The sequence below is a fragment of the Schistocerca serialis genome, chromosome 6, assembly GCF_023864345.2.
Source record: "Schistocerca serialis cubense isolate TAMUIC-IGC-003099 chromosome 6, iqSchSeri2.2, whole genome shotgun sequence".
Classification (NCBI taxonomy): Eukaryota; Metazoa; Arthropoda; class Insecta; order Orthoptera; family Acrididae; genus Schistocerca; species Schistocerca serialis.
The window spans coordinates 256,299,408-256,312,503 of NC_064643.1; the positions used below are offsets into that span (position 1 = coordinate 256,299,408).

Here is a 13,096-nt window from a genome sequence, read left to right on the forward strand (position 1 = left end):
AAGCACTGAAATCGCAAAGAACCTGTAACACAAATGGATAGTTTTAACAACAATATTTTAAAGTGCTCCATGTGAATGATGAATGCCCGACATAACAAAAATGTGTTACAGTTATGTAGGCTTCAATGGTAAGCGCTTCATCAGGTAATGAATTTTAAAAGACGTTGATTCCAGATGTGTTAAGAAGAGAGCTTTTAGTTCAAAGAAGTGACATAGGTGCAGCATGAACTATATCCCATATAAAGATTCACGATACACGAGGAAGAGGTAGTTCAACAGCGTATTACCTTGATGAAAGATGGGTCAATTAGAATCATTCCAGTCTTCTGGAAAATGAGTGATGGTACTGGTGGTTTTAAAATTCTCATACGGATAGGTTTTCAGATAATTATTCTGCATGCTGACTCTTCTTCTGGTTTTATTTCTAAGAATAAACTTGTATTTACATGCAAGAAAAACAGCAGTGATTACTATTCGGCAATGAACACTGTCAGTTTCATGACGTGATTCACAATTCTTGTCTATCTTGTTTCAAAATCAGTCATTGCCAGTTCTAATTCAACTGTTATATAGAAAACATCAAGTACAAATAGCAGAAAAGCGGGTATTTTCCCCAGCTTAAAAAAAAAGAATACTAAGCACTGCATAAACCAAACTTGTGCCAATCTCCTGCAGCTCGTTAATTTATACTGTACAACTCATGTGACAGAACGTACAAACTTGACTTCCTTGCACGCGAACTGGATCACACAGTTTTGCACTTACCCACATATCACTGGCATTGTATTCTCCTGGAATTCATTTGGGCATTTTAAGGCTATGTGGGAGAAAAAACAAAACATTCAAGATAACATACAGTGAATTGCTTGTGCATGAGGCAGAAGACAATGAGGCAACAAACAACATCCCACCGGTAGTGTGGGCACTGTCTGTGTGGCATGCTGAAAAGCTTCAGAAAGAAGAAATTGACAGGAAAGTGATGATGGATATAAGCCTTGAACATATTATCGTAAATTTAAAATCAGATTGCTCAGAAACAGACTCAAATAGAAGTGACGTTGGTATTACAATGTAGACCAGAGGTTCCCAAACTTTTGTTTGTCATGCCCCCCTTCTGCCGAAAAGAAAACTTCCAGGCACACCCCCCCCCCCCCCCCCTAAAAATAGAGAGATTTTTATTAATTATCAAGAAACTATTGAAAAATTTGTGATGGTGACGTCATGTAACATGGTGGGCTGTTAATGTATCGAGTCACAGTTATTACGTCATTAGTCTAGTCTAGTGATTATAAGTCACTCCTAAAGTAAAGAAAGTCCTTGGTAAACAAGGAAATATATTTGCAACCCTTTCAGATTAGTGGATGCGGGCCATTATTTTAAGTTGAGTGTAGCTTATCACTTTAACTCATTATCAAAAATAGTCGCTCAGTCATGGTGTTGACGAACATCACTGATTTGTACGCCTATAGCGCTCCCCATTGTCATTGCGCATAGGTTGGCATTTATGTCAACGACGACAGTTACCAAACGGCGACAAAGGTCCAGTTCACAGAACCAGACAAAAAATAAAAAATACGTTTTACGAAATAATTTTGCAGACTACACAGAACTTTAAAAAATATGAATAAAACAACTTCTTTACCTTGATTACATTCCCTTGTTGCACACCATTTCTTCACAAGTATATGATTTTAGGACTACTCTTCGCTTTCCATATCTAGGATAAACTTTCGCTGTGTCTTCACCCAGAAGAAATACTATTATTAGTTGGAATAACATACCACACGTAACATCAGAATCCATAAGGATCACACGCAGTATTTATATTTAAATCAGATTCACTATGTTTATTTCATATTGTTTCTTAGAAATAGATTTTTTTTAATTTTACAGTATTACCTACATGTAAGGATAGTTAGGAGGAAAATAATAAGTTCTCTTATAATGTGACGTATTTATTATTAAAATATTATTTCCACAAACATATGGCAAGAAAAAAATAAATCAATGTGAAGGATGAGCTTGCATATTTTTTACAAGATTTTGAATTCTTCGCTGAATAGTAGTAACTGCGCAACGTAAATCATTGGCAATACTGAGTTTGCTTCTAAGCTTATTTTTTATCGCCACTACTGCTGAAAATGCTCTTTCGCACAAATAAGTGCTTGAAAATAGTAAATACAGTTTCAGTGCTTGTTCTGCTGTGCTGGGATACACCGTGAGATATTTAACCCAAAATAAAGGCTTATCCATCTTCTCAAAGTCATACTTCGCTGCAGAATCATTTTTAATTTCTAAGACATCCTCTTGTAGTCTGTCTGGTAACACATCCACGTCAACGTGAAATGGATCCGTCGCTAACCTATAATAAATTTTATCATCACAACTGTTAGGGAACCATCGTTCGAATTCATCAATGTGGTGCTGCAAATGGTTCGATATTTTACTCCTAGTATTAGTATCCTTAAAATCGTTTTGAAATCGGGCTTCTTCCAGGATTCCAAACAATCTGGGAAAGCAGGAATAATTGCAGGCTAAAATTTTACGTTTCCATAGTTGGAACTTACCAGTAAACGCTTTGATGGCATCCTGATGAAAAAATATGTTTGATTCTCCACCTTGTAATTTCAAATTCAATGTGTTTAAAGACTCGAAAATATCTGACAGATAAGCCAATGCAACATGAACGCTGGGCTTGCTAAATTCCACATACAATTCAGTTTATTGGTTATTTTCCAAAAACTGGATCACTTCGTCTCGAAGTTCAAATAATCTTCCTAGCATATTTCCTTTTGAGAGCCAGCGTACTTCTGTATGAAATAAAAGTGTTTTATACTCTGCTCCCAAGTCTTCACAAAGAGCCATAAATAACCTGGAATTTAACGCACTCTTTTTAATACGATTCACGATTTTGATGCACAGTTTCAAGACATCATTGAGTTCCTTTGGAAGTGCCTTAGCTGCCAATGCTTGACGGTGTATTATACAGTGGATAGCAGTAACACTAGGTTTTTTTTCTGACCATCTGCACGAATCCTGATCGACATCCATGCATTGATGGGGCGCCGTCTATGCATACGCCTATCAGTTTCTGCCATGATAACTCATTTTTACAAAAGAATTCAGAGACGGCTGCCATTATATGAATTGCTTTTGAAGTTGTCTTTAACTCTGTAGAAAACAGCAACTCTTCTTTAATTGCTTCATTTTCTATATAGCGAACGAAAGCTAGCAGTTGGCAACAGTTCGTAACATCAGTACTCTCGTCTTAACTGTATTGCGAAAAACTGCGATTGTTTGACTGCCATAACTAATTGATTTTGTATGTCTTCGGCCATATCATCAATCCGACGTTTCACAGTATTGTCAGAAAGCGGTATCTGTGAAAGCTTTTGTTTGCTTTCTGACCCAAGAACAATATCAGCAGCTTTCGACAAACAGAGTTTGACTAGTGTCTCTCCGATAATATGACTTATCTTTGTCTTTGAAATAAGTAGCGATAACTCATATGAGGCTTCCAGTACCTTTTCTGATGTCTGAGCGAAGGATCCAGCAGTATCCAATTATCACATTTTGCAGCAAAAAATTCCTTCGGCTTCTCTTTCAATGCACCATGCTTTTCCCACAAATGGCGTTCCAGACGAGAAGGTCTGATGGAATCATTGCTCAATACCTCATGGCAAATAAAACATTGCGGCTGGTCAACACAATTTTTTTGTATAGAAGCAAAACCGTATTTGATATAATCATAATCATATTTACGTTTTTTCATGACAGTCATGGCAAAGTAAAAAGAAAACAAGAAGTTAACAGTATAATTTTGCACTAACACAGATTTTACTGAGGCACAACTGTGAAAGATTCAACGCGATTTCAGCAAAATCCAATACATCAGATGTGTTAACAACTGCAAGCAACAAACTGAAATAAAGGAAAGCTACTGTCGTCTGTCGGCACCTCAGATGACTGCCTATGAGGAGTGGGGCGAAGAACGGGGAAGCCTAGCCGCAGCACAGGTAGTCGGTGCACTGTCTGTCTGCGACCTGGTGGCCGAGCAGGCCTCTTGCTGGGAGAAATTTCATAGATACAACTCACACATCACTGGAAACTGTGCACAGTGCCAAGCAGTTATCTCTGTACTCGTACCAAACGAAGCCATTGTTGCAGCAAAGAACGTGCAGTAATTTCAAAAGAAATTATGCCGTATTTCAAAAAGGCAGAAGAAAAATAACTGTTTTGTCAGATAAGTAATCCGAATTAAAGAGCTGTAGTACTGACCGTTCGAAAAAAAATAGCCTCACTAATGGATTTCATTCCCTAGCTAGCTGGGTTATGTTTCATTGTTAGCAGTCACGACAATGTTTCCAGAACGGTATGAAGTACTCTGCTCAGAACGAACACTTGTACTAGTTTCGCATTCACGTCATGCACATTTTTCTGGTGACAAAGGGCATGACCCTGGCGTCCAAATTACGAACCCGCCAGTTCATTTGAAGCGTATACAGTATATTAAAGTCACTGTAATCGCATCACATGGGGATCCGCGGGTTGACAGGGTAATAAAACAGCATTTTTGCAGTTCCGCAGTATAAGTGATTATTACTCTGATGAACATAGCCTACTACCGCTAAAAGTTATAACATGATTACGTTCAGTTCATGTGTACAAATGTACGGAATAGTTAATACCTGACTTTTTTGTTTTCCAGTTGTCAGAAGTAAGTTGTTTACAAATCTGATATATTAGAATTAACGCATATCGCCTTCGTAATTTTGAGAGTTTCTGTGTGTGACATTCTAAACGTGATCTTCAAAAGCTGTACGTTCTAGGATAGGTTATTGAGATAGGATTGCGGGAAGTGGGACACCAAACGATTGCATTTAGCACCATAATCTATCATTAATACCTGCACATTCATTTTTATTAAAATGTCGATATTAAAAAGAAATATTAGGTTTATACCGCTAACTCCACCCGCGCCCCCCTTGCAACATCATCACGCCCCCCCCCCCCCCCCAGGGGGCGCACCCCCCAGTTTGGGAACCCCTGATGTAGACTTTGGAACAAAGTAACAATATTTCTTAGTTTTAAAGACTCGTGGTTTAAAAGCTATGTTTGTCAACATATCAGTTGCATGCATAATCATGAGAACTCCCTAGCCTTTTTGATTGGGACTTTGTATCCTTTCAATTATGCACACTATAATGTTCAACATATTGCCCAAGGAGAAGTTAAGCTTCTCCCACCATGTTGTAAACCTCTGTCATTTTCAAGGAAAGAACTGGATAAGGCCCTAAAATGACAGTAACTGCTACTTGTCGAGATATCAATGGTTTTTGATGTTATCGGTCAGATTCCCTGGAGTTATTCACAGATGATGGTTAATTGTTTGCTTGTCTCTCACTGTAATATCGAACGTATTAGTTTACACTCATAATGCCCATTAACAATGACTGACCATTTTTATGATAGTCTTTTCTACCACTAATTCTTTTTTACACGCGGTGATTACACCTATCATCAAACACACACACCCCTTACATATTTTTAAAAATTCTATTGAGGAGAAGTAGTTGTCAAGCAAATATAATAATTTCGGTTTGTGTGTGAAGTTAATTTTGTTGTGTATTAAATTTTTACTTATAATGCAGTTCAAATCACAATAAATGGTAATTATTGCAATCAGTTTCAATGTCGTTTTGAGAAAAATTGTACTTCACATCTTCACAAAGCTGTGTCAGCTGTTGTCGCCTCCCGACACCACGCAGAGTACCTGTGTGGAGCAGTGGACATGTCGTCGTCAAGATGTGAATTAATATTTCTCTCCTGACGATTTACCAAAATTGGTTTTAATATTTATTATTCCCCTCATAGATTTGAACGTATAATACAATGTAACTTAGGCAAACGAGCCTGACTATCATCCACAGCAACGCATTTCAGCAACGTGGACTTCGTTTGCCCGCTCTCTGCTGCCGCGCGTATGCAGTTCTCATCCCCCCATGCTTCCTTTCCACTCTGCCTCTATGCGCAGAAGCGCCATCCTAGGTGGCGCAGGTTTCAGTAGGTTCGAACAACATGCCAGTGTTACAGAGATGCTTCATGGACTGAAGAGATGAGAGTTCAGATGGAGACAGTCCTCTTCCTTAGCTCTGTTTGTGAGTGGAACAGGAAGGGAAATGACTGGAAGTGGTATGGGGTACATTCCACTACATGCCATACTGTGGATTGCGGGGGTTGCTATGTAGATGTAAATGTAGACGTGAATGTTAGGTTAAAAGGCAGAGTGAAAAAAGTGATCCAGCCAAGATTTGATCCTAAAACAACATGCTCTACTGCTAGATCACCATATCAGATCCAAGTCTGGTCATGCCTGCTGCTCTTTCAAGTCACTGCTGCTCTCTCTCGAGTTGCGGCGACAGTTCACTAGGTGGTAATCTTATTGTTTTCACATGGTAGCTTTAATTTTCCATCATCAGACAATTTGGATGAAATATTTATGAATAATATATAAAAATCTTCCTTGTGAATCAGTGTATCTGTCAGTCAAAACTGTATCAAAATCCCTATAGCAGTTTCTGAGATTATGGTGTTCTAAATTAATCGTTGAACTATGTCACTGCCTTACATAGCTGATAATCAGTTAGCATGGCATTACTTCTACTTGAAAGCAGCCACATTGTAGGTACACATTAATATTTAAAAGAAGAAGACGAAGAAGAAGGAGACTAGAGAAAAAGTTGTAAGATTTGCTAGGAAAAATAGATTAAAACAATAGTTCCTTGCAATAAAGTTTGCCAAATTTGGATTAAAATAGATGATACTGACCAATCTCAATATTTTAAAAGCACTGGTTTTGATTCCAATAGTAAGCAGTACATATCATAATAATATGAGCAAAAAATCTAATAGCATACAAACTTCGAAGGGTTGTACACTTACTGCTTCAAATCATCTGCTTCACGCAATGCTGATCGAGGAACATAATCAGAACTTTTGTTTTCTGGCAGTTCCTTCAAATTCTCTTCCTGGGTCACACCATCATCATCATCCTCCGGAAACTCCTCAGTGCTTTCATCTTCAGAGTCAGGGCTTGTTTCACGAGATGATCCACCTGAAACAACACATATCTGAAGCAACAGACAACCAAGATTCTACAGCAGTTATCAATTACTACATGGGCACTAAACAGTTGCATTCCTAATTTAAAGGCCAGTAATAAAGGAAATGAACTGCAGAGCAAGAGGACAAAATGTTGCTGTTTTCTTCAGTCCAGGTGGGATGCAGCTCACCACACAATTTTCTGACAAGTCTTTTTGTACCTGCTGCATCATTATCCATTTGTATTTGCTTACTGTATTTAAACCTTTGTTTCCCTTTACAACCTCCTCCCAAGTCCTTATCGCATTTTCCTGCATAACTGAGGTGACTGTTTTGAGGCCTTAGAATGTGTCCTACCAACTGATTGGTCAATTTATGCAAGTTTGAATCAGAACTTGTTATCAGATCTATCCATCTATTTTCAATATCATTCTCTGGCGTCTCATTTCAAAAGTTTATATTTTCTCCTTATGTCTCCTGTTCATCACCCATATTTAACTCCCGTATAAGGCTACACTCCAGACGAATACTCTCAGAAAAAGGTTTCATACGTAATACTTAAATTTATATCTGATGTTTAAATATCTCTCTTTTACAGAAGTAATTTCTTTGTTGCAGCCAGTCTGTATTTTATACTCTCTCTACTTTGGCCATCATCAGTATTTTGATGCCTAAATTGTTGATGTTTATCTTACAATCTCTTCTCAAGACACTATACAAGCCATTCATTTGTTCTTCCCCATCATTTGCCATCTCTGATCAAATTAAAATGTTGTAGGTAAACCTCAAAGATTTTATCTTTTCTCCCTGAACATTACTTCCCTTTCCAAATTTCTCCTGGTTGCCTTTACTGCTCATTCAGTGTACAAATTGAACATCATCTGGGATAGGGAACAACTCTGAGTCAGTACCCTCTCAACTACTGCTTCCCTTTCAAGTCCTTTAGTATTTATAACTGCAAACTGATTTCTGTAGAAGTTGTAGATAACTTTTTGCTTCCTGTAATTTAGTCCTTGTGCCTTCATAATTCTAAACAGTTACTTCCAGCCCAAACTGTTTACAGATTTCTCCAAATCTACAAATTTTATAAACATAGGTTTTTCTTTCTTCAATCTATCTTGTAAGATTAGTCACAGGTTCAGTAACTCTTCACATATTCCAGCATTTCTTTGGAACTCAACCTGATCTTCCCCAAGTCTGGCTTCCACTAGTATTTCCACTTCTATATAAATAATTTTTGGTAGTATTTTGGAACCATTGTGTCCACTCATAATATCATATGTCTCATCTCATCTACTTCTTTATTTTATTTTTAATTTTCCTGTATGCAACATTTACATTTACCATAATTATGAATGCTTTTTCAGCTTTGCATTTATGATCTACCTCACCTTACCATTTTGCCCTTCCTGTCAAGTTCGATTTTAAATGTCTGTATTTCCTTTTGTGTGCTTTATCTGATACATTTTTATATATTCTTCTTTCAGCAATTAAATTAAATATCTTCTGTTATACAAGGATTACTGCTTATCTTTCTACCTGCTGGACCCTATGCTGCCTTCATTATTTTATTTCTCAAAGCTACCCATCTATCTTCTATTGTGTTAATGGATGTGACCTTTTCAAGCAATTTACATTGCTTAGTCAGAAAGTAGCAAGTATTTTTACCTGTTTATGTGCAATGGTTACATTTGTTTATGATGAGGGTTAACTGCCATTCCTTGCACTGTTTGTCAATCTTCTGCACGTCTTCCTCCATTTTGCTACAATTTTTTAGGATTGAAACTTCTCTAATCATTCATGGACAACCTCATAGGGATTTAACAGTTACCCAATAGGTTATTTATATATTATGTGGTGAACAGTAATGGTCCTGTAGCAATCCCTTCGATTGTATCTCTAAGCACTTTCACGAGTGGGGATTTCTCTGTGTTCAAAATGAGATACTCTGTTCTATTTATTAGAAAGCCTTCAGTCTAGTCACTAAGTTGGCATGATTCTCTATGAGAATGTGGTAGTAATGAGCATAAGAGTGGGTGTCGAGTTACTGGAAACAAAGTTTTCTTTCTGTATTTATTATTATTATTATTAATATTATGGATATAATAGAGGGAAACATTCCACATGGGAAAAATATATCTAAAAACAAAGATTATATGACTTACCAAACGAAAGCGCTGGCACGTCGATAGACACACAAACATACACACAAAATTCAAGCTTTCGCAACCCACGGTTGCTTCGTCAGGAAAGAGGGAAGGAGAGGGAAAGATGAAAGGATGTGGGTTTTAAGGGAGAGGGTAAGGAGTCATTCCAATCCCGGGAGTGGAAAGACTTGCCTTAGGGGGAAAAAAGGACGGGTATACACTCGCACACACACACATATCCATCCACACATATACAGACACAAGCAGACACATTTAAAGACAAAGAGTTTTGAAAACTGTTGGTAATGAGGATCACCCTGTGGCGGAGATTGATCACCCTGTGGCAAGGTCCCGACAGTCACAGAGGGCGGGCCTATTAGTTATAGGGAGCTCCAACGTTAGGCGGGTTATGGAGCCCCTCAGGAAAATAGCGGGTAGGTCGGGGAAGAATGCCAGTGTGCACTCGGTGTGCTTGCCGGGGGGTCTCGTCCGTAATGTGGAGGAGGCCCTTCCGGCAGCTATTGAATGCACTGGGTGTGACCGGCTGCAGATAGTAGCACATGTCGGAACGAATGACGCCTGCCGCTTGGGTTCTGAGGCCATCCTTGGTTCCTTCCGGCGGCTGGCTGATTTGGTGAAGACAACCAGCATCGCACGCGGAGTGCAAGCTGAGCTTAATATCTGCAGCATAGTGCCCAGAGTCGATCGCGGTCCTCTGGTTTGGAGCCGTGTGGAGGGTCTAAACCAGAGGCTCAGACGACTGCGACTATAATGGTTGCAAATTCATCGACCTCCGTTATTGGGTGGAGAACTGTAGGGCCCCCCTAGACAGGTCAGGCGTGCACTACACACCGGAAGCAGCTACTAGGGTAGCAGAGTACGTGTGGCGTGCACACGGGGGTTTTTTAGGTTAGAGGGACCCCCCCTTGGGCGAAACGATAAAATACCTGACGGCTTACCAGAGAGGACATTATCATCATTGATAAAGAACGTCCGTCCTCAGAGACCAAAAACAGGAAAAGTTAACGTAATATTGGTAAACTGCAGGAGTATCCAGGGCAAGGTTCCTGAATTAGTATCTCTTATTGAAGGAAATAGTGCGCATATAGTATTAGGAACGGAAAGTTGGTTAAAACCGGAAGTGAACAGTAACGAAATCCTAGACACAGAATGGAATATATACCGCAAGAATAGGATAAACGCCAATGGTGGAGGAGTATTTATAGCAGTAAAGAATTCAATAATATCCAGTGAAGTTATTAGCGAATGCGAATGTGAAATAATCTGGGGTAAGTTAAGTATCAAAGGTGGGTCAGATATGATAGTCGGATGCTTCTATAGACCACCTGCATCAGCAACCGTAGTAGTTGAGCGCCTCAGAGAGAACCTGCAGAACGTCGTGAAGAAGTTTCGTGATCATACTATTGTAATAGGGGGAGACTTCAATCTACCAGGTATAGAATGGGATAGTCACACAATCAGAACTGGAGCCAGGGACAGAGACTCTTGTGACATTATCCTGACTGCCTTGTCCGAGAATTACTTCGAGCAGATAGATAGAGAACCAACTCGTGAAGCTAACGTTTTAGACCTCATAGCAACAAATAGACCGGAACTTTTCGACTCCGTGAATGTAGAAGAGGGTATCAGTGATCATAAGTCAGTGGTTGCATCAATGACTACAAGTGTAATAAGAAATGCCAAGAAAGGAAGGAAAATATATTTGCTTAACAAGAGTGATAGGGCACAAATCGCAGAATATCTGAGTGACCACCATCAAACGTTCATTTCTGAGGAAGAGGATGTGGAACAAAAATGGAAAAAATTCAGAAACATCGTCCAGTACGCCTTAGATAAGTTTGTACCGACTAAGGTCCAAAGCGAGGGGAAAGATCCACCGTGGTATAACAATCATGTACGAAAGGTACTACGGAAACAAAGAAAGCTTCATCATAGGTTTAAGAGTAGTCGAATCATAGCTGATAAGGAAAAGCTGAACGAAGCGAAAAAGAGCGTAAAGAGAGCAATGAGAGAAGCATTCAACGAATTCGAACATAAAACATTGGCAAACAATCTAAACAAGAACCCTAAAAAGTTTTGGTCATATGTAAAATCGGTAAGCGGATCTAAATCCCCTATTCAGTCACTCGTTGACCACGATGGCACCGAAACAGAGGACGACTGAAGAAAGGCAGAAATACTGAATTCAGTGTTCCGAAACTGTTTCACTGCGGAAAATCGTAACACGGTCCCTGACTTCAGCCGTCGCACGGACGCCAAAATGGAAAATATTGAAATAAATGATATCGGAATTGAAAAACAACTGCTATCACTTAGTAGCGGAAAAGCATCCGGACCAGACGAGATACCCTTAAGATTCTACAGTGATTATGCTAAAGAACTTGCCCCCTTTCTATCAGCAATTTATCGTAGATCGCTGGAAGAACGTAAAGTACCTAGCGACTGGAAGAAAGCGCAGGTCGTTCCCATTTTCAAGAAGGGTCATAAATCAGATGCGAATAATTATAGGCCTATTTCGCTTACGTCAATCTGTTGTAGAATAATGGAACATGTTTTGTGTTCTCGTATTATGACGTTCTTAGATAATACAAATCTCCTTCATCATAACCAACATGGATTCCGCAAACAGAGATCATGTGAAACTCAGCTCGCCCTATTTGCCCAAGAAATTCACAGTGCCGTAGACACTGGCGACCAGATTGATGCCGTATTCCTGGACTTCAGGAAGGCATTTGATACGGTTCCGCACTTACGTTTAGTGAAAAAAATACGAGCTTACGGAATATCGGACCAGGTTTGTGATTGGATTCAGGATTTCCTAGAAGAAAGAACACAACATGTCATTCTTAACGGTTCAAAATCTGCAGATGTAGAGGTAATTTCGGGGAGTACCGCAGGGAAGCGTGATAGGACCTTTATTGTTTACAATATACATAAATGACTTAGTTGACAACATCGGTAGCTCCGTGAGGCTATTTGCAGATGACACGGTTGTCTACAGAAAGTAGCAACATCAGAAGACTCGTACGTACTCCAGGAGGACCTGAAGAGGATTAATGCATGGTGCGACAGCTGGCAGCTTTCCCTAAACGTAGATAAATGTAATATAATGCGCATACATAGGGGCAGAAATCCATTCCAGTACGATTATGCCATAGGTGGTAAATCATTGGAAGCGGTAACGACCGTAAAATACTTAGGAGTTACTATCCGGAGCGATCTGAAGTGGAATGATCACATAAAACAAATAGTGGGAAAAGCAGGCGCCAGGTTGAGATTCATAGGAAGAATTCTAAGAAAATGTGACTCATCGACGAAAGAAGTAGCTTACAAAACGCTTGTTCGTCCAATTCTTGAGTATTGCTCATCAGTATGGGACCCTTACCAGGTTGGATTAATAGAAGAGATAGACATGATCCAGCGAAAAGCAGCGCGATTCGTCATGGGGACATTTAGTCAGCGCGAGAGCGTTACGGAGATGCTGAACAAGCTCCAGTGGCGGACACTTCAAGAAAGGCGTTACGCAATACGGAGAGGTTTATTATCGAAATTACGAGAGAGCACATTCCGGGAAGAGATGGGCAACATATTACTACCGCCCACATATATCTCGCGTAATGATCACAACGAAAAGATCCGAGAAATTAGAGCAAATACGGAGACTTACAAGCAGTTGTTCTTCCCACGCACAATTCGTGAATGGAACAGGGAAGGGGGGATCAGATAGTGGTACAATAAGTACCCTCCGCCACACACCGTAAGGTGGCTCGCGGAGTATAGATGTAGATGTAGATGTAGATGGTGCACGGCCAGCACATCTTGGCACA

At 39.5% G+C, this 13,096-nt stretch overlaps 1 protein-coding gene across 5 annotated transcripts in view; it reads right to left on the reverse strand.

Moving 5' to 3' along the window:
• Positions 1-13,096, reverse strand: part of LOC126484554 (cytosolic carboxypeptidase 1-like) — a 514,320-nt gene that overhangs the window by 344,310 nt on the left and 156,914 nt on the right. For all 5 annotated transcript variants that reach the window (XM_050108112.1, XM_050108113.1, XM_050108111.1 and 2 more), the window contains exon 10: positions 6,943-7,114. In XM_050108112.1, the coding sequence (XP_049964069.1) occupies positions 6,943-7,114 (172 nt within the window). The remainder of the gene's footprint in view (positions 1-6,942; positions 7,115-13,096) is intronic.